General features: G+C 43.2%; 1 protein-coding gene across 1 annotated transcript; it reads right to left on the reverse strand.

Annotated features, from left to right (window-relative positions):
* Nucleotides 1-654: 654 nt before the first annotated feature.
* On the reverse strand, nt 655-18,986 carry TMPRSS2 (transmembrane serine protease 2). The gene is made up of 17 exons (XM_075495086.1): nt 18,908-18,986; nt 14,832-14,924; nt 14,408-14,476; nt 13,461-13,531; nt 13,071-13,130; nt 12,404-12,599; nt 12,004-12,087; nt 10,683-10,802; nt 9,216-9,345; nt 8,017-8,127; nt 7,124-7,167; nt 6,169-6,343; nt 4,351-4,526; nt 3,243-3,338; nt 2,340-2,482; nt 1,585-1,737; nt 655-717 (listed from the first exon to the last, which is right to left on the reverse strand). The coding sequence occupies exons 1-17, from the start codon at nt 18,984-18,986 to the stop codon at nt 655-657; spliced, it is 1,863 nt and encodes a 620-aa protein (XP_075351201.1).
* Nucleotides 18,987-22,614: the final 3,628 nt, after the last annotated feature.

A 22,614-nucleotide genomic window follows, 5' to 3' on the forward strand; every position in this document is an offset into this window, starting at 1 on the left:
GTGTTGTTTTTCTCTTGCTTTGTTTTTTATTTGTTTGTTTGTTTTTTTAAATCAGATTCTTAAAGCACTGCAGACACTGAATCCAGCAACTGCTTCCAAAATATCCAAGCAAACAGATATAAACCACTACTAAGGAAAACTATTTGTAAAAAAAAAAAAAATATATTTATTTGGTGCAGTGTTTACATCCAAGATAATTGCATTTCAGTACCAAAAGAGAAAACAAGACTAGTAGAGTCATTTCATTCAACAGATTTATCCTTCTTAACAAAAGTGACTTGGTATGGCTTTTTGATCCTCTGTACTATGATTATAAATTATTTTCAAAATCCTAGTTGAGGTGGCACTCTGATATTAATTACATTTGGCTAAAAACATACATGCAGATACATAAAGGAGAGCTCTAAGAAATTAAAAGCCCAATTTAATAAATGAGGTAGTTCATCTGGTTACGCAGAAACGCAGATTTGTGTTTCTTTGTATAAAACATCCAGCCTCTGTACGTGTGTCTGCAATCAGAGGTCTATCACTTGCAACACAGTCTTACTGAAAAACTTTGCCCTTTGCCTTTCACAGCAGGGAGGGTTCAAGAGTCAACCTCGATGTGCGCAGCCAGGGACCTCGCCATCAGGACACTTAACTCACCGCTTCCTGCTACAGCTCCAGAGCATCCCTCTCCGTAGCCGACATCGAGAGCGACGGCAGGTCTTGCCCTTTCTGGGTTCAGAGCAGCTTAAGGCAGAACAGCACTTTTAATTACTGAGACAGTCAGAATGGTCTCGCTTCGAACAATCTGACTTGGATGACTGCTGTGTCGAGATCCTGAGGACTTTTAACTACCTGAATATACAGTATTTTTTTTCTGTGCCTCTACTGTAGTGCATGAAAACTTCCCTTCATATATACCAAAAAACATTCATTTCTTTTTAAATTGCCAACCAGCAGCTCAGAGATTCAAGGTTCACATTACTTAACATTTAGTTTAAAACACTGCTAAACCAACTGTATCAGCATCCTGCTACGAAAATCTTAAATTAAATTGTGATTAAAATTGCCATTATAAGCCTGTACCTGATTATCAAGTGAAAATTACTCAACTAAAGAGAGACATTTCAGCAAGCAGTTGACAGAACAGCTTTCTGCCAGGCACCACAACCAGAAGAAAGGTGCTCATTGTGATAATCCTTCACTGATTAAGATCAGTCACTGTAGCCAGCACAGAACCGAGTGTGTAATCCTTCACGTTATTTTTAAAAAGAAAATTCAAACAGAAAAAAAAAAATCATTCGCAAAGTGAATAAATATCCCAGGCACCCATGGCTTCATTTATTCTTGTTCTCAGAAACATCGATCAGCAAGAAGGACAGACAGCGTTGTCATCTGTTTGCCTGTTTGAAAAACAAAACAAAACCCAAAGGTTCAAGTTCTGCTGACAGGCTGACAGACTATCTTATCAATTACTTGGATGCTTCTCAACACAACAGCTTCATTAGCAGACAAGTCACATTTATTTCTTTTCATAAATAAAATCAAGTTTCGGGATTTGGGACATTTACAATTATTAAAAACACCCAAATATTTTACCTGCATGTTTTTATAAATCCAATCTGTAAACACAGTCATATTCCCATACACGCCAGGTCTATTGGGACTAGCACAGCCAGTTCCCCAGCTGGTATCTCCAACCAGCCACCACAGGGAGTTTTTGTTAGTTACCAGCGGACCTCCACTGTCACCCTGCACAAAATACAAGCATATTATTAGTCACCTGGCCACCAGGGAAGAGGCAATCCATTTCACTTCAGGAATACAGGTTAAGTTTCAAAAAAAGCTAACCACCATTTTAAGGTAGGCACTAAAACAAAGTGCGATGGCAATTACAGTATTAAATGATGACTGCTTGCAATAGGGGTGAAAATTGTTTGCCCAAAGCACTAAACGAGATAGGCATTACTGACTTTCTTGTTCACAACATAAAGCTAGGGTATGGCCGTGATTTACGAAGAGCGAAGAGCGTTCATTCACTTTCAAGTACCAGATAACAAAACATCCCTGAAGCATTAAAAAGGACTGCCTCACCCTCTTTGGGCATTTAGCAAGAGCTCTGAATGGCAGGGGCAGCCATTCAGAAGATGAAACAAAAGCTCTCCCTTTTAAAGGGATGCACCACAAAAGGAACAAGAAGCCCAACCAAAATGTTACTCTATTCGCTTGGGTTTGTTTTTTTTTTTTTTTTTTTTGCGTAGGAGCTGTTTGTAATTAATAGGCGATTTTAAAAGTCTACTAGTAAGACCATAAAAATAATCAGATCATTATTAGTGTTAGTTAGGAATAATTACCTGACAGGAATCAATTCCTCCTCTTAGATATCCAGCACAGATCATTGTAGGCAAAATCATGCCATTATAAATATAGACAGAATTACACCTAGAACGTTCTATTAAGGGCACCATAACATAATTCAAGTTATTTGACGTTTTACCTAAAATTGAAACATGCACACAAACACACATACAAAGACAAAATTAGAACGAGCATCATATTACGTTGCTATTACAAGTCCCAGCAGCTAGCACTCTTCAAGATGAAATAAACTCACTAGAAACATCGGGATGGACACTTAAGATGTATGGTCCATCGCACAGAGACAACTGTGTTATCTACAGGGCTATTAAAAGCACATGAAGTCTGCAAGAGGCGAAGAGAACCTCCCCACAGTTTCATGGTCCAGCACAAGCTGCCAGCAATTCCCATGTTCAGGGTCCAGCTTCCCCAACACCCCCCTCCCTGCCCAGTACCTTCTCATACTGAAAGAAACCTTTCTTCCCTTTCCAATTCACTTCTCACAAATTTACTTGCATCATGCTATTTCAGCTTGAGGTAGTGGAAAGGACAGGCTCCCGCCCTTTCCCATGTCCACGGAGGACTGGCTTGGCATACAGCTAGCGTTGTTACGGGAGAGGTGGCCCTGCTAGCAGGGGCACAGAATTGTTTCCTGCGTGACTATTTCTGGCTCCCAGTACTGATTTGAGGCTCCTTAGCAGTCTGCTGAATGCAACACATCACAGTTTGCTTTGAGACACAATGCCCTGTGTAAATATTAGGGGCTGTAAAATGGGTGAAAAAACAGCGTATCAACCAATCTGGCTCAAACTGCCCAATCAGCCCATGCAACAGTTATTTGTAGACTGAAGAGGACTGGTTTATGTAGAAGACCAAAATATTCCAGAGCCACTCTTTACCTCCTTGGTACTCTGCTCCCCACCCAGAGATCCAGCACTGCTGATCAGGCTGGAACATCATTCCTGGATTAGGCAGACAAATTGGCCGTACAGTATCTACAAAACAAACACAGTAACATCTGTAATTCCAGATGTCCAGACATAATTCCAAATAAACGCATATGAAATCTCTCAGCATGACCACCACTTAAATACATACACTCCATGCATTTTCTCTGTACTTTACCTTCCTTGCAGATAAGCAATACTGTGCAATGCAGGCAGCAGCAGAAAGCTTGCCAGCTGCCCTTTCCCAGAGGGCTACCTCAAAGTGAGGAACAAGCACAGTTAATGGTTCTAGCTCAATTCATCAGGCTAACTAGAACAAGTAACACCCGCTCTTCTGATCAGTAGAGGACAAAAAAGAAGAAAAAACTTCTGACAGCTACCTCTCTGCATTCTCTCTGCAAAACCCTGCTGAAAATAATCACAATGCAAGCAGGATTCAATGCCTATATACAAGAAGTGTGAAACACAAAAACCTGGTAAGCAGACAACCTCCCTGCTCTCAGCAGCAGCAGAAGCCCTCCAGATTACTTCTAGGGGCTTTAAAATGATGCACTGAAATATGAAGGACCTGCACACAAAAAGCACTTCAAGTTTAAATAATGGTTTGTCCTCTATTTTTTACTGCTTGCTTACAAACAACCTACATCTACTTTTAAGGAAGGAACTTCTTGTAATGTTTGGTTTGGGGGTTGAGGTTTTTTTCCAATTATTATTTAATGTAACTTGGGTTTAGTCAGCTGCTCCACCACTACATCCTGAGTCTGCACATATAAGAGTGGCAATACTTAAACACCATACAGCATTCTGGGGTAAAAGTACATTACTAAGATGAGCCCAAACTCCCTTACCATGTACCAGATTTAAAGAAATCCTACTTAGAAAATGAGAGGGTGTGCCCTCTGTCTCCACCTCTACCCTGTCTCTGTCTCTAAGGTGTTTCTACCCACATTTTGTGTTCTTCCCGTAAGTATCTACAAGGATTTCTTGATTAATTTCAGAAGTTTTAAAAGATGTGCTTATTGCCATTGGATTTTTGCCTTAAGAAGAGCAGAATACATACCAGTAAAACTCAGCGGTGTCTCTAACTTCATAAGGGCAACATCATTGTCTTTAGAATCTGTATCATAATCCGGATGGGAAATTATCTGTTGCACTCTGTATCCATTTCTTAAGAGCATCTCATTCTGATTCAGAATCCCAGCATAAACCCTCCAAATGTATGGGTTAGCAAATTGTCTACAGAAAAAAGAAAGGTTAGAAGGTTTGCTTCTCTGGTGACGAGTCACAGATTATGACCTTCAAAAAACGGTCTTCAGAAATGGTAGTCAAATGCATGTGCGACCAAGAATGCACATGCATTTGACTACCATTTCTGAAGAAGGCGGTAAACAAACTGCAAGACATCTAACTTTGGGAAAGCTTGACTCTAATTTCATAAATATATCCAAACAATCTTTGAAACGGTTTAAGTATCACTGTCTATCCCCTTACTCACTCAGCACAGCAAATTACAGACTGAGACTGCAACACTGAAGTCTATTGATTTCCATGGCTGAGGGATCAAGCAGTTATTTCTGAGGTCTCACATGTCAGCGGTATCACTCGCGTGTACTGTCCAAAGCACGCAAGGGCAGCAGAAACCAGAATTAGTAAAAACATGATCTAGTGAAGGAATTTCGCTATCTTGAAAATGCCAGGGTTTTTTTCGTTGGTTTTGGTGGGTTGTTTTAACCGTTAAGCATGCTCGTTAGATGTAATTTAAGTAGTCTCTTGTGCTCCAGCACAGTTTACAAATGCTCAATAGAAAACTTCCCGCAAGTGTTAAAACTCCCTCCAGGAGAACTGCCAAGGCAGTAGTGCTTGCAAGTCATCCCCGGGAAAAAAAAAAAAAAAAAAAAAAAGAAAAAGAAAAATCAAGACCAAAAATCAGTTTTGTGCCAGCTACAGTTCGGTTGCCATTCCTAAACCTTTTGCATACTACAGAGCTCAAATCAGAAAACAAAGGAGAGATAAGATCGTCACATAAAAATAAACACTTGCATTCCTTTCTCAAGGTTAAGGTCAAAGTTATTTTTCCTTGGCTTAGCCGCAAACTTTGATCCAGCCAACCAACCGTTAAAATGTTTTTGCTTAGTGGGTTTTCCCTCCAACAGCAGGGCCACCTTTTAAATGTATTCTGCCACTGTACACAAGGTACCACAACACCTTCAACTCTCCTTTACAGGTTAAAAATGTACAAAGCACTACCTATTTTTCTTGTTGTTGCCTATGTAATGTGCTCCTTGGCTAGGTATAAATTTACATTTACTACTGACTTAGGCTTTACTATCCCATGGCATGAAGATACGAGGAAATAAATGGTACAGGCATCTTTAAATTGATCATATCTGCAGTTGTGTGACATTTGAGGGTTTGGGATTTTTTTTTCTTTTTTTCTTTTTCTTTGTTTTTCCTCACAGTGTAATTCAACATCTTCATGAAAACTTTGCACTGTCTGGCATTAAGTTTGGTGCCTTGAGTTTACCTCTTAAGTTGGGTGGGTATCGGTGCCCAACACCACCATCCAATTTAATTTCCACCTTTAACATGTAAAATAAGATTTTCTTCCTGTAGAAAGCAGACAGATGATCTGGAGCCAGCCTCCTCCAGAACAAATTTTCCCTTAATACTTGAAAACCATACTGCTACATAGACAAAATACTGTACCTAGCACCTGCATTCAAGGCAGGGGGGAGGAATAGTATTTAATCCAGTATTAAAGCAGAAAGTTGGGACACTTAAGTAAATCTGTGCATTTCAGCCTGAAGCAAGAGAAATCGCCACTCGAGAGACGAACAAGCGAGCTGGTCGCTCCGGTGCCCACGCGGGCAAGACTCACCCTTCCACGCAGTGTGCCGCCGTCACTATCCACTGGTGGGTGATGATGGAGCCCCCGCAGACGTGGGTGCCCTGCACGTGGAGGCTGACCTGCCACGGCCACTGCCCCAGTGCCGCCCCGCTGCCACCCACGATTCTGTTCATAACGTTCACGCTTTTAGTGGACAGGCCGCACTCTAAGGAGTCAGTTACACACACGCAGGCGTTAGTTAAAGAGGGAGCTGGTCTGGAAGATGGCTTCTGCAGCTCAGGCTTCGCTAGCAGAGGGGAGCGCAGACCATGTCCGACCCCTGCACTGCTGGCGTTGATACGCTGCAGCTCGGGCCCCGGCCCTGCACACCAAGATCCCAAGTCTCCCATAGCCTAGACCCCCTTCACATCGCAAACGTCGAGATGAGTACTTGGTAGCCGCTGCTCTCGGTTCACCACAAACCATAAACCAGTGGTTCATCGCACCTTTGGGTGTGGTATTCAAGCATTTCTGGCGAGCCGCACAGCCACACGCCTTTGTGTTGTGCAACAAAACAGACAACAGCCAGGAGTCACCTCGTGACAGCCATCACTGTCAGGAACGCACTGCCCACCCGGTGGCCGCGTGCTGGAGAGCGGATGCGCCACAGACATCCACCACGGCTGCCGGGCAAGGGCTATGGAGCTTCACCACAGGCCAAGTCATTTAAAGGAACCAGCGGCAACAAAGACAAAAGCAACTGTGGATCCAACATCCTCCTTGTCTCCTCTCCCAACCTCCTCCTTAAACTGCATCGTTTGAAAACATCCTCCTTGTCTCCTCTCCCAACCTCCTCCTTAAACTGCATCGTTTGAAACTTGGGGACCAGAGTTAAATCATCTGCCCATCAAAAGACAGCAATTATTTATGCAGATTCAAAAGGATTTCCCAGCCAGAGCATTTCAAAGCATGAACAAGCAGAAGGTTGAGAAACACAGTCACTTACCTATGCAGCGCAGAGAAACCACATTTCCTGATGCACAGGAATCACTGCAATACAAATAAAAAAAACAAACAGGATTTCAGGCACACGGTGAAGCAAATGGTGGGCAGAGTTCACCCTCTAGCTGCTTCCTACCCTTTCCAGCTACGTGCCCTGCCTTCACCCTCATCTTCCTGCTGAGGGTTCCCTCCTTTCTTCACTCTCTCCAGCTACCCTACTAGCAACCATCTGGCCTCCACCATTTCTTGCATTCACCAAAACTGCCATGTGGAAGACTGCAGTCGCCAGTATGAAAGGTTTGTAAGCCTATTGAGGAGCAAGATGAAGAACAGAATAAGAAACATTTAAGCTGATTTATGAAGCAGTTGTAGAAGACCTAAACAAGGGAGCCACGGGAACTTTGCAAGCAGAGCAGTCTACAGGTTTAGCAACTAGACACTTCAAAGTTATTTAATGAGAATAAAAATGATACTTTCCACAGTGAAAGATCCATTTTGCATGCTGTGTGCTCATGTGACTGAAAGAGAAAGCTGTACCAGCTGCTGTGAATGTGTTACAGCCGGTAGCTATTGTCACTATACAGAAACTCCTGTTGATGGTCAAAGAGCCTTAGAAAAGTATCTTTGACATGGCAACCTTCTAGACAGCATGGAGGGAACAGGATGGGAGATCTTCTCTTTTAAAAGAGGAAAGGAAGGATGAAAAAATGACAGCTGCAGTTTTAAATAGAAGGGAGAGCAGTTGCTGCAATCGGATTAGAAACAAAGTCTCTTTCCCTCTAACAATCCCTGATTGAAAGATGTGCTTGCATTGTGCTACGGGCAGAAGCTACACCTCTTACAACAGCTAAAAAGACCCCTGATAAAAGGAAAGAAGTTTGTATTAAACAAAGATACCTGCTATACAGCTTTTTGTACAAGTCTATGTTCCCAGCACTTGTGTTCAGCTTCATGTAGCTTTTAAAGCTGACTTCTGGTGCTACTCCTCGACTGTAGTAATACGTATCTCTGCAAAACAGAAAGTCTATTACGAAAGCCAGCAGTTTGAGTTTTCAAACAAGCAATAAACTGTGCCATGCTAGAGCTTCTGACATGAACAACACTAAAAATATTTTTTTTTTAATTAAATGCCAGTGTTGTAGTACAGTGCCAGAGACTCAGATTCCTTAAACATTTGTCAAGTTCCATTTCCCATCAAACAGTTACTAGATTAAAATAATATTTATATCTAATATGCGTACACGGTAGGAATCTTCAGCCTCATGAAACAGGGCAAGATGAAGAGATGCCTTTGCTGGTACATTTACACAGCATAGCAGAGTTCAGGTCCAATAAGTCGTGACAGCCACGTTTCTGTGTGACAATGACAGGGGTAGCAAGTGCTGCTGTTCTGCCAGGCTTTCTAGCTGAGGACCAGCTCTGTGTAGTTGCTGTTGGGCTGTTTTACTGGATTTGGAACTACTGGGGTCATTGCTGGTTCAGAGACCTTAATTCAGAGCACCACGATGCAGCGTGGGCACACACAAGTTCTGCCTGCCTGGGCAATAAATTCACTCCATTACTCCACACATATCAGAAGACAGCATTTGCCAACCGTACCAGAGAGAGGCAACATCAAGTATTTCAACCACAGAAGAATTTAGGCTACAGCATTATGTGGGGAGAACGTGGGCAGCAGTATGGGCCACAAATGTTTATGGCGATCTTCCACATGAGCCGGCGTTACTTGTGCCCTCAGAAGACCAAGGCTTTCCATGTAATACTGGTGATGACAGGTTAAATCCGACTGGATGTTATTGAGCAATTATAACGACCTGCTACTAACTGAAGTGAGCTCTGGAAGACGGTTGTGAGTGAATGTATTAGATACAAGTGACCCCTCTGAGTAACCACTGCACGCGTGCCAGACCCCATTACTTGGAGCAACGTTTCATTTTGATTCTTAACAGCTACCATCGTTAAAATCGGACCCAGCTGGGTTCACAAGAACTAGATCACCAACTGCTTCTTGTTTCAGATACGCGTTCTTAAAAACGGCAAGAGTGAAATTTTAACCTTTCTATGTATGTGCAAAGGCTGATGAAGGTTAGACTTACACACTGTAGCCCATGTCTTGACATGCAATCTTCCCATAATTGTCATTCCAGCCATCTTGACAAACAGGATACCAGGATTTGCTGACAGGTGAATAAACTTCCAGGATAAAGTTTGGTCCAAAAAGTCTAACTGCCAGAAATGGAAGAAGGGGGGAAAAAAAAAAAAAGAAACCAAGAACACCACACGCTATATTACTGCTCTTTCTCTACTTAAAAGTATTGGTACCCATAATATTTGCTTGTATGTATGAACTGGTGTTAATTTAATGCTGCCTTCTACTAAAATTCTGAGTACATATCAAGTAGACAGAAATACCGCAATGACTTAATTCTTTTGTGTAAGGCAATTTAAGAACTAGCAGTCTAAAAATGCAAGCGTACAATATAGTGTTCATCTTTGCATTTCAGCTTTTACGCTCAAAATTATCTTTCACATTCTACCACTGCAGAATATTGCAATAGCCAGTCTTTTCTTATTTTTTATCTACACAACCATACATTTCTTAATATCTCATATATCATGTATAAACAAAATATAATCTATTCTACTATATTTATATGTTATATCTTAATACACCAAATTTCTTCAGACAAGTGCTTGTAGAGCAAGACTGTAACAAGGAGCAATTAGCTCTGACATTCCATGCCGCATTACCTATTTTTTATATTAAATTCTTGTGCAAATATAGTTCAAGCAAAAGAACAGATCGAACAAGCTTCTCCAAAAAAACATTATTCAACCAAATGGAGAGGAACAGCTTTAGAGCATATGCTAGTAAATGCTAAGCCTGCATGAGGAATGTGCAGAATAAAAGCTCCCAGAGAGGCAATAAGAGCACAGCTGGAGTTTTCCAAAGTGGCAGTGGCACAACACAGGTGTTAGAAACAAGATGCCACCCCTTTGGAACAGACAAATCGATGATGTTTCTACCTTCCACCTTTAGCTCTGCACTAAAGCTTCTCTTGGCATCTTTTCAGTTGGAAACATTGATCAGACCACACTTTCTTACACAAAGAAGTTATGGAGGAGTTGAAGCATTATTGGGAGAACTAGGAATGCAAAATATGCGGAAAAAGACGAGCCTGACTGAAGACCACCAGATTATGTTATCACCTGACGTTCTACGAAGAAGTCAACGATTACTGTTCATTCCAGACACAATGTTGCATTCAGTTTTGCACAAACCCCATGCAAATTAAAAGGTAGTATTTTAAAAACTGATTCAAAGTTAAGCCAGCTCAAACCCCCGAGTCAGTCATTTTGTTTCAGCTTTTCAGTCAGACTGGAAACAAATTGAGTATCTAGATATAGGCTTCAAAGCACTCAAACATCCTAAACCATTTTAGAGATATAACTTAGGCTAAAATAGCCCTGTTGTAACTCAGGCAAGCTTTGGACAAGGCAATTTGCTCAAAAACTCTTGCAGTTGGCTGAAGGTCCCCCCCCCCTTGACTGCCAGCACTCACCACACCGGGTTTCATCCTCCCCGTTGGGGCAGTCGCTCACTCCATCACACCACTGCGAGGGCGGCATGCACACGCCTGAAGATCCACATTCTATTAAGGAGCCGAGACAACGATTCTCTACTGCAGGGAGAGAGCAACACAGCCCTTAGGCTGAACATCAGCTTAGCCTCAGGCGACTACTGCCAGCTCTCAACTTAAGGAGTATTCCGCTTTGATAGAGCAAAACATCAGAAAGAGCTCTTAAACTCAGAGATGGGAGGAGACCTAGCCTGACACAACAGAAGATGTATTACTCCGTCCTTTACACCGCTTGTCAGATTAAGTCACTGATGCAGCTGATTGGATTTTGTCCACTGCCTCCCCTGAATAAGCAAGCACCATTACATCCTTTTGCTTTTGCTGCCATTTAAAACGAGATTACATTCACCCTGCACAAATCAAAGTGAGTAAAAAAACCCTCTAAGAACACAAAGTGTCATCCTAATAGTTTTAAATGAAGTCCCTTCTCTCTTCCTTTCTTTTCCTGCACAGAACAGAAAGGAGAAGCTCCTAAAAACATAGCACGTTGGTTTTTAATTTCCTTTGAAAAGTGGCTTTCATTGAAAGGGAAATTAAGATAGCACACGACAAACTTCACCTAAGCTGAACAGAATTGCTCTAGCCCAGCGTCAGAGCTTGGTCAGTCAGTCAGTCCCTGGTTAGGGATGACTTCCAAGGTGAACATATCATCTGTGGTTCGGCTTACAGTGGTGAGACAGGTTGGGCTCACACAGCGTTAACACACTTTCAAAGCAAAAGCCTCACAGAAACAAATAAATGGATGTGAATTACTTCTGCTCCAAGAGAGATCCCATTTTACCAAAATAAAACATATCTTGACCATTTTCAATCTTGCAGTTAAGGTATACAAATTTACTTCAATCTCCTTCCTTCACTTGAAATTAAGTGAAGTTCAAATCTGGAACAGAGTTCCATTTCAGAGAGGATGCACAGCAGCGACTGTCCTAATGAAATGCACCGCAGAATGTGTTGGCCATGCACAGTCATGTGCCAGCTATCCCCCAGTGCAAAAACCTTTGCAAGAGGTCAAACTACTCTTTACTAACAGCTACGGCACTGTACAGTTGTACTGCACCAGCTTTTGCCAGATAGATTGGAGCTTTCCAGAGAAGCCACCTGAATAAGCCGCTCCAGAAGAGTCAAAAAGCTGATGACATCACTTAACTTCAAAAACATATTTACTTGATGAAGGGAAAGGAAAGTGACAGCGGCATTGTTCATTAAAAAGAAAGAAAAACAAACAAACAAACAAACTTCTTACCAAAATACCAGATGAAGAAAGCAGCAACGGCACAACAAATGACTAGTAAAATGGATAATAAAATGACTATGGTTTTCTTTACACCTGAAATGAAAGCAAGGAGAAAAAGAGAAATTAGGTTCGCAAATGAGGTAATTTCCAGCCACCAGCACTATCTACTTCCTTGACATTAAAACCAGACATTTTCTGTCAGACGGACTTTTCACCATTCCACCACCCTTCCTCCAAATCGACCAGGTTGCTGTCCAGTTACACTGGCATCCCAGCCAGCTATTACTTCTTCATCCACAGGGAGGTTGCTCCTTCAATACAGCAGTTGGAAGGGAAGATCCCTTTTATTTGTTATCTTACTTTGGAAGACCTTAAGTCTAAAATTGGAAGAAACTCTGACAAAACTTACTTAATGCACATGTTCTCCCAGTTGAATCTGCTACTGGCCTACTTGACTGATAGGTAGAAACCGTTGGGACATAGCTTGGCACTGATGGAGCATTTGTCGAGAAGTTCTCTGGGTACGGGTTAGCACCTACTGGCTGCCTGGCAGAAGAGACGTTTTCTGGCTGAAAGCCATGATTTTCATAGTATGGTGATGGACCCTAAATAATAATGTTGAGGGGAAGGAAACAGGAGAAAATTAAAAACAAGAGGCAAGACTGCAATTAGGACAAACTAAGTTTCAGATGCCATTTACATTCAGAACCCTACTAAGTAACTCTGCCAATGCAGAAATACACCATGCATGCATACACATACTAGTGACTCCCATTTACACAGAGAAAGAGATTTACAGTACATGCCTAATACCTTGCACTTTGAATAATAAAAATAACAGAGAGTGAGGCTGGCAGGCATATGAAGAGCTCAGTTTCCTGACCCAAAGTAACTCAACCTAAGAAGGATTCTTGAGCCCAGCCCTCCAGCTGGCCACACAAACCATTGCACTGGAACATCTGACAGGGTAGAAATAAGCAGCAAGGACAGTTTTAGGTAGTACCATCATCAAAAGAAATGCTGACGAGTAACGGCCTTTCTGTGTGCGGTTGTCCAGGTCTAGGATAAATGCTTACTGCCTCATTTTGTCCTATGACAACACCAAGTATACCTAAGCTATTTCTGAACGCACTGGCCTACAACAGGTTGTGGAATATTTATCCTGGAAGAGCTTTAAGAACTAGTTAAAAGCCATTCCAATCTATCCCTCCAAAATAAGCTTTAAAAGTATAAATCTCTCCCAGGACTATCTGGGCACTTGAAACGCTAGTTAATTCAAGCCTCTTACACCTGCCTCCCAGTATATCTTTCCCTTTTTGCAGAAAAGAAAGCATAACAAATACTCCACATTTTAAAATGTCCTGTTAACCAGGACATCACCCAATAGGCTGTTACTTGTAAAGAAACAAAACCTCATTAAAAAAAAAAAATCAGAGCGCAATATTTTGAATATTTTGTTTACTTACGGCAGTAGAGGTCATCTTTCCTTTGTCAGCAGTACCGAAACAATTCAAGTGTTTGGAAGTAAAGCGTGAACCTATATAAAAAAAAAAACAAAAAACAAAACAAAACAGAAAACAATCACAACCAGAAGCTTTATCCGCCTTTCTTGTCAGTTTTTCCTTTGGAAAAATGTCAAATCTGGGGAGGTGGAAAAAAAAATACGGAAGTATTTCAAGAGAGGTTACAAATTAAGGTGCAGCATGAAATCAGATCTCAATAGCCTCTCAATACAACCTTGAGGATTATACAGTGGCAACTATTCATTAACACGAGCGCCACACAAACTGAGAAGATTAAGTTAGTGCTCGCTCTTGCTGATAGAATGGGAGTTAAAGAATATCCTGGCAACAACCCACACGGTGTCAGTACCAAGTTCAGGTCCTCCTGCCTCTCTCAACACTTACTCATGTATCACTCTGAGGTTTATGACACAGAAACGAGAACATGAACAAAGCATCAGGAAACACAAAATCAGCTAACTCATTTGATAATGCCATGGCTAGCAGCCCCACAAGCCACATCTTTTTCACTCTTCCGCATTGCAAACAGTTGTTTTCTCGGTTGTGTGTTGTAGCCACCACACCAAAAGCAGGGAGAGAAGCACGGCAGGGAAACAATATGCCACGCCAATGCGGAAGTTTTTCAAATAGAGTAAAAGAGAGGAGCTACATCCCACGTTTCAAGCATATAGCAGTTTATTTTAAAGTTAAACATTAACATTAAGTAAAACCACAGATTAACAAAGACACAAGAAACACAAAATGTTTGCTGCCGCAGTTCTAAAATAGGCAGTTATACACCTCCGCAAGCAATCATTTTAGTAAATAATTTAATCTATTGAGTCCTCTCACAATGTTACTCTACATGAAAAAAAGCCTAGGAATTGCCTCAGTCGTGCCCTGAGAAATACCTTTCTCCAGCCTGCAGAGCAGTACACTGCACACAGGCAGACTGCCATGACCCCTGTTGAAAGCCACGACTGTAAAGAGCAGTTGCATTAAGACACAGCATAATTCAGCCTGAAGTATAAATTTATGTTTTCAAACCTGTACCAAGGTGTCATCTCACCCAAAACGGAACTGCAAATGTCTTTGAAGCAGATTTTAACAGCAGCTTGGCACCTCGAGCGTGCCAATACTTCGTGACAGTTTAGGAAGGCTGATTCTGGTATTTGCTTATTAGCACTAGTAAAAAAAGTAAATAATAATGCACTGTTGAACTCTTATTTGCATGACAGACAGGTAAAAAACAAGTCTTACTCCTGCTTACAGTAAGTCCATCAGATTGGTGACTCAGGCTTCAGGACTTCTGCTTTATGTCGCATCCATCCTTACCCAGCCCTTCACAGCAGAGTCGGCAAGTGTAGGTCTGCCCAGACTTAGAGGAAAAGTAACAAGTCACAGGAAGGTATTTTTGTTCCTTGTTCTCTGAAAAGGAGGGGGGGGAAAGGATTAGGAAGTTTAGTGATAGCAGACAGGAGAATACTAGGTGGTGATTCTCAGGTAAGGCACCAGGTACTGTGAACAAAGAAAAAACCAAATATTGTTTCTATTACTATTTGAAAGGCTTTGCAAATTGGCAGATGACAGTCTTCCTCACTCTTTTTTGGTTCTTTTTGGGTTTGGGGTGGTTTTTTTTCAATGAACGGAGGAAAAAAATATCTCTGTTGCTTAACTGGCTTTCAACCATCACTCCCAATTTAATTCTTCTTAATCTATTTCCCACCCAGCTTCTGATTAATAACAGTTTTCTGTTATGACACCACAAAACACAGGGAAGTCATAGGTACATACAGATTTCCATAGCATTACACATACACATTTGCCAGTGTATTAAAAAGAGATTAAACCAAAATTACTGGGTTCCCATTAGTCTGCAAACATTTAAGGCAAAAATTAATGTGTAGCATTCAATAACGATATAATCTAGTTTTCTTAAGCATGCATCACTGACACTTTAACATGCTTTACAAATACATCAAGGGTACTGCAACAACTTCACAGATAAGGAAGCTGGGTCATGGAGAAACAAACTGACCTGTCAAACACTCCCCATCCCAACAACTATAGAGCTAGAAGAGACTGGTCCGTCTTATCTCAGTCCAATACTTTGGCCTCTAACTCTTCTCACACATCAGACAGATTTAAATAGATCCTACACAGAAGTATCATAAACCCACTCTGGTGCAGAAGAGTTTAGTGGGAACACACAACTATCCTTCCCTCCCACTGCCAGTCATTCCTCCTACCGTCTGCTGAGCTATGATGGCACTTTAGTGGGTATATCTGAAGAAACAAACCTCAAGAGCCCTTTTTAAAGGGCTGGTAGAGCTGGTAGAGTTGGTGAGCTGGTAGAGTTAAAGTGTACAAAGATCCCCAGGCAAGGAAACAGGGATGGAGCTCACCCCTGCAGCAGGCTTGAAGGTATAAGAGACAGGGCCCAGGGAGCCAGAGCCTTGCAGGTCAGCTTGCTAACACCTCCTAGCTTTGGAAAAAGTATACCCAAATAATGAAAGGGACCCACCACTCATATGCAGTCAAGCCCCTGAATTTCAAAAACCTCAGTTTACTCCAGTATGGATGGAGCAGAACCAGCATTTGGACCTCCAACAACACAGAAGGTCCAAAATCGAGTGTGCTTTTGTTTCATAACTCTGAAAGTAAAGAAATAACGCTACTGTTTCTAATGACAGGCGATAATAAGAGTATAAAATGTATAGCCATCACTGACACAGTATACTGATGAATACAGTGAAACGTACTGCCTCACAGCTCATAGTTATTACTTGAAATATCTTAGCTTCTTCTCATATATGCCTTAGGAGTGTCATAATTAAAGTTCTGTCGTGGGTCATTAAGATTAAAAAAATACACTATTTTTTCCAATAAAAGTGGTCAGAATGAAAAAAAAATTAAAAATTTGAAAATATTAATTAAAAACAAATTTAATCCAATAGCTTTAGTTTTTCTATGGATTTCTGCAAATCAATTATTTATATTTAAGCAAAAGCTGCAGTAGAGTTGGTCTGTACTTCATTTGATAACATACTACTTAACTGAATATAGACTTCGTAGACTATTAGTCCTCCAAAGGCTTGTCCTCCTCCCTGCCACAGTGACAGCCACTCTGTCCCCTGGACAGGAAAAGCACCGAGCACAGAGTCGTGCTGCTCGGCTGTAAGTGGTCCTCGCTGCCACAGCCTGCCAAGCCCCTCACCTCGCTCCTGCTGGGTGAAGGTGAGCCTCCGCTTTTGCCTCCTTGCAGCAGCATCAGGTCATGACTCCTTTATATTGTGTGTGTCCTTCGCTAGCCAGGAGCCAACATCCCAGAAAGACAACAGAACGAATGAAAGGCAAAGAAAGCCTAAAGATTTAACCATGATTTTGTCAATGAAACCAGACTTGCTGGCTTTTATCCTAGTCTCCATGCAAGAAATAATAATGGCACTTCCTTAGTACACACCATGTCTTAATTGTTAATTAAGAGTAGTAGCATGCTTTGGAGGCGTAGAGTTCCACAAGAACCGCTAGCTATATGAGTTTCCACAAGCTTTTATATAGAGATCACTCGCTATATGTTGTTTCCATGCCTAGATGCCCAAGTCAATAGGATGGAATAATTACTTTCAGATATCCTAATATAACACTGTGAATTCAACGTGGCCAAAGAAGTCAGAGTTATATTGGCAACAGTATACTTCTTGCATTTACATATTACTTCAATACATATTTTGTGCTATTTCCTGAAATAGAAACATCATTAGCTCTTTGCCAAGCTCTGTGATAGGTATCAACAATTGAAAAAACAACAATCAAATAAACCAAACTAGTTATTTACGGTTAGCCCTACGTAAAAGCAGCCACACGCAAACAAAAAGGGAGAAGACAGAACAGTTAAAAGCCAAATTCATTAAGTGAAGTTCAGCTTCTAAAAGGAGGAAGCATAAAAGCATCCAAACACTCTACATGAACACTGACTAACTCAGTGTCACATCCAAAAAAATTAGCAGTTCCCTTTATCCAGATAAAGAAATACAGCACATGCAAATGAACAAACTGGCAAAACTCATTAAGATAGCAAAGGAGTAATTCCAGTGCAAAGCTCAACTTTAAAAAAGCGCAAGCTAACCAATTATGGCTTTTGTTGATGATGCTAGAAAGGAAGTATGCTTTCATTTTTTTTTACTCCCAACCATTTTATGACTGCCTAGAAGTTTCAGTAGCTTAACGTTAAACACAATATACCCATGATACAAAGGTGGGGAGGAAAGGGAGGAGGGGTAATAAAAAAAGTCAGAAGAGAGAAAACAAGGGAAGAGGTGATTCCAGATTCATTCACATGATCTTTTCACACACTGGGCGATCCCTGCCTCTGCTACCTGGACAAGAGAAAAGAAACACGGTCAAGACTCCTGTTTAACAAGCAGCACTAAAAATTACCATGACTTACAAATTAAGTATAGAAAGGTTAAAAAAAATCCAGTTATGTATGAAAAAGGAAAGGAACTAAATAAGAATTTTCATCTCATTTCATTAACAAGATTTCCTTGATACTTCTTCAGGAAGTAGTACTGAATATTTTTATTGCGATAATTAAAAAAATTGAATGCAATTTACTCCACAGGGTAAAATTTATCCTCTGGAAGGGGTCAAAGACAAATCAACAAGCAACTGAATGTCTCAAAGTCATCAAAATCAGGTTCTTCCAATGTCCTGGCCTTTCAGCTAACCTTCTCAATAGAGGTAAGCTCTACTTGGCGTCCCTATGCAGTAACATTACACATCTTGCAGAGAACTATACGAGACTATGTAAATATTTATATGAAAGGTTGCCACAAATAGAGCCTTGGCATTCTTAGATCTCCTAAGAAATAGCTTTGAAGCTATTCTAGATTAGCTCCTAAAATACCATTAAACTGTAGAACTACTTATCAACAGGTGTCAAAAAACAGTGCCTCTTGATAAGCAATACCAGCAGCTCAAATAAAGTCCCCAACGGTATTCCCAAGGCCAGCAAACCAAGATTAGTACTATTTCCACATTCAAAAAAAAGGCATTAAAAAGCTCTGAGCATAGCAGTCTCATTTTAAACAGTTACAGGATGCTGTATTCATACTTCGAATAGTCATCTATTTGTCTTCTCTGAAAACAGATGTTACCATGAAACTCAGCCTATCACAAGTACATCACATGCCTTTGTTAGGAACGGTGGGGTGGGAAAGGAGGCTGAAAAGCTGTTGCCTGGCTGAGTGGATGACGAGTGGCAGAAGACTCTACAAAAAAAGCCATTTCTGAAATAGAAAGGACCGAGAGCCCAGAAGAACCATATTTGCTGGCATGGTAGGAGGCGGACCTACTGGTCAGGCAACAAGTGCAGAGGCAGCCATTGCCCACAGCACCCACCACCTCACGTGCACAGATCACAGTGTTGCTAGAGGATGCAGCAACAGCCAGCCTGGCATTTGGATGCTTTCTTCTCCTACACCGCATCCTCGGTTCTGCCTCTGCCCTTCTCCTTCCATGGCAGAAGCAAATAACCTCATCTTCTGGCAGTAAAAGTCAAGTCTCTGTCTACGGCACTGAAAGTCTCTGGCAAGGAAAAAAGCTCTCAAGAATACTTGTTTACCATATTCGAGTTGCAAATGATTATTGTATGAATATGGTATCAGTAGGTATCTGCTCAGCAGAAAAATAAAAAGTAGCAATGCTAACAAATCAGACTCATTTAGATATTTGTCTAGGTCGGCTACTTTCAACCTGTGAACTACAGATCCTGAGGAGCTGTAAACCACTTCCAAGGGGTCTATGGCAGATAAGAAAGAAAAGCAAGCCTGCTGGCAGGACGTTTGAATCCACTCCACAGGGAAGCTCGTCTTGCCAGACACAGGTTTAGGGAGCCACGCATCAAAGACATGGGAGAAGTACTGATGTAGTAACACGGACACAGCGGAGCTACTGTCACGGTACTGGAACTACTCAGTGTGGATTGACCCTTGACAGACGCAGGACGAAGAGCTCCCATATCTCCAGGAGTGGCAATTCCAAGAGAAATATTTTGACTGGCATCCTAGAATACTGTTTGGCTTTGTTTTTCCATCAACATCCAGGAACATAGTTTCAACTTATTTCCATTTTCAGGCTAGACTACCATGATAGATTTGCTCTAGGCTGACTTTCCTATGTACCCATATAATTTTTAACAGTTTAAGAATGAAAGGAAAAAGGAAAAAAGACATGTTAAGTCCTACTTTGACATTGAATTCTATCTTAGTCCACCTGTCTTTTGGCTTTACATTTACGTTGATACGTGTAGGTAACAGCCACAACTGCAATCATTTCCCAGCTTCATTGACCTATGCCACACGCAACGTCCATCTCTTCCTCTGCCTAACACTGCCTTAGTTGATGCAAATCATCCTTCAGAGGTGAAGCTGCTTCCTTTGGCTCTTTCTGAAGCACTAAAGGCATTAGCATCACTTTACTCAGGGCAAACAGGGATACTTAGGACAAAGGCACGACGTGAGAATGCTCTCTAAAATTCATTGACACTCACCCACCCACCCACCAACCTGAGGTGAAATTCGAGGTCCAGGTAAGCAAAGCCACCTGCGGGGAGGCGCGGAGTGGGGCTGATTTCAGCATTCAAAGCTTTGGCCCAGAAGTTTCAATGATATGGCTCCTGTGGGAAGGCACTCTATCAACAAAGTTACTCTTCCAAAATTACTTGATAAGTTGTGACAACTGTAACCAGAAATCGGCGCTTTTGCGCGAAACCAAAGCAGTGGCGACATTAACACACGATGAAGAGGCCCCAGAACTAGATGCTGTTCTAGTTTATTCTCTGTATGAGCGACTGCTCACTCCGTGACCTTGAAAAAGCTGCCTGATCTCGCAGTGTCTCGTCTCCCTGCATCACAACGGCAAGAAACGGACAACCCACCGCCTCGAGAAGTACGAGGGGGGACAGCGCTGGCGTGCGTAGAGCACTCCGCACCTTTCCTCCTGCACCTCGTCGGGTCGCGTTATTCACTTCAACAACCTCTTCTGTGCTACTTTAGCTCCCGTCTTGCCTTACCCACCGGTCCGCGGGGAAGCGTAACTTTTTCGCGCTGCACCTACCAGTAGAGAAACCGGCTGCGGAAAGGGGGCAACCGGGTAAGGCAGAGGGAAACACCGCTGAAAGGGGCGAGCTTACGTGCCCCCTCGATTTTATCAGCCGGCGCCTCCTTTTCTCGCTCTCAGGAGACGCCGCCGCCGCCCTCGCTGCCCCCAGCTCCGGGAGCGCCCGCGGGGGTCTCCGCGCCGGGCACCGCGCAGACCCCCGCCCCGACGGGGCCCCGGCCCCCCCGCGGGACGGGGATTTTCAGACGCCTCCGGGGTCCCTCCGCGCCCCGCCAAAGCAAAGCCGAAGTTCCTTAACTAAAAGCCAAAAACCGCAGGAGCGGTTGGCACGGGCCCCCCCGGGGCGACGGCGTCCCCCGGCCCGCGGGAGCCGCCCGGCCGCGGAGGTGGCTCCGCTCGCCCGTGCGGGGCGAAGGGGCCGCGGCCGGGCCGGGCAGCGGGGAGCGTCGCGCTTACCTGGGGCTGTCCCCGTCGGAGCGGAGCCGAGGCGGGACGGGACGGGACGCAGCGCACCGAGCCGGGAGCAGGCGCTGCGGCCGGGGAGGAGTTACCCGGCGGGGGGAGCGGTGGGGAAGGGGCAGGTGCCGCCAGGTGGATGCGTCGCCCGGCCCCTTCCTCCCGCCGCCGCCGCCGGGGAGGAGGGCGCTGCCCGCAGCCCGCCTCGCTCGCCCCGCGGCCGCGGGGAGACGCCGCGGTCTGGCCCGGGGGCGGCGGGACGGCCCCCACCAGCCCTCCGGGGGGCCCGGCTGTGCTGTGCCGCCGCCGGCGGGGGGCACGGGCCGCCCTTCCTGCCCGGTGGGCGCCGGCAGCCGCCCCCAGCCAGACCGCACCGGACCGGGGCGCCCCTTTCCCCCTTCCCCCAGCCCTCCTCCTCCTCCTCCCACGGACGTTTGCAAAACAAACAAGCCGGAGGGAAGCCAAGGGAGCCCCGGGCAGGATCCGCGGCACCCCGAGGGGCGCGTCGGTGGCCGGTACTTGCCGGTGTAAGGTCCCCCCCCGGGGCGGAGGTGCCGCGACTGATCCGGGAGGACCTGTCCCAGGGTTTGCTTTTGCTGCTCTAGCCTAAGCGTGCTGTGGTGAGGGGCCCGTGCTTTTTTTAAACTTACGCATCAGTCTTGATTTAGTCTGCGTTTCGGGGTGTTGTACGCAAATGAAGGCACAACGCTTCCCTGAATAGGGCAGGGCAGGAGCTGATAAATATTGCTCATAAAATACCCAGCCCGGACAAATTATTTCCTTTTTCTTTTGCCTTTTAGGGCCATTTAATAAAGGAGCACTCTGAAAAATTAGTGCAATCTCAATTGTCACGTTACTTAGAATGCTGTAGGGACTTGTGGTAGCTCTCCTGTAAAGCATATCTACAAATGAGTGAGGTCTTTCTCTGCCAAAGCTGAGCTCCACTACAAAAAATCCACTTATATCCCAAAACCTCAGAGTACGACTGGAAAAGTACATAGGTGTTTGAAGAAATTCCACTCACTTTTAATAACAGCTCCAAATTACCTACAATATTGTTGCATGCTATGCTTAACATCTCCGTATGGAGACTACAGATAAGGCAAAGTACTCAAGTTTGGCATGATAAGTGTTTGGGGTTTGTTTATATTTTCAAATGCATATCAAGGAATTACATCAAGTGCACCAAGAAGCTAAGATCATACCTTCAGTATTTTTCCAGCTCTATGCATTTATTCAAAGAGAACTATGTATCTTCAGACCCTTTAGTACAAAAACATAAGGAGTATTGGCTGAAACATCTTTAAACTTTAGCTTAGGCTTTTCAGCTGAACCTTTTTGTAGGGCTCTTTCTGCTCATGCTCTCCCTAAAGGAATCGGTGAGATTCAGTAATTTTCCAGTATGGATTCAGTTGCAGGAATTGGACCTCAAATTTCACCTGAAGTAAAACGTAAAATCGTCACAACCAAAATGCACTGCATTGTCACCTTCTGTGGTTCTCTAACATGTCAGCCTGTGTGGCATGTCCTTGTCTTTCGT

This window comes from Mycteria americana, chromosome 1 (assembly GCF_035582795.1).
Source record: "Mycteria americana isolate JAX WOST 10 ecotype Jacksonville Zoo and Gardens chromosome 1, USCA_MyAme_1.0, whole genome shotgun sequence".
In the NCBI taxonomy this organism is placed as follows: domain Eukaryota; kingdom Metazoa; phylum Chordata; class Aves; order Ciconiiformes; family Ciconiidae; genus Mycteria; species Mycteria americana.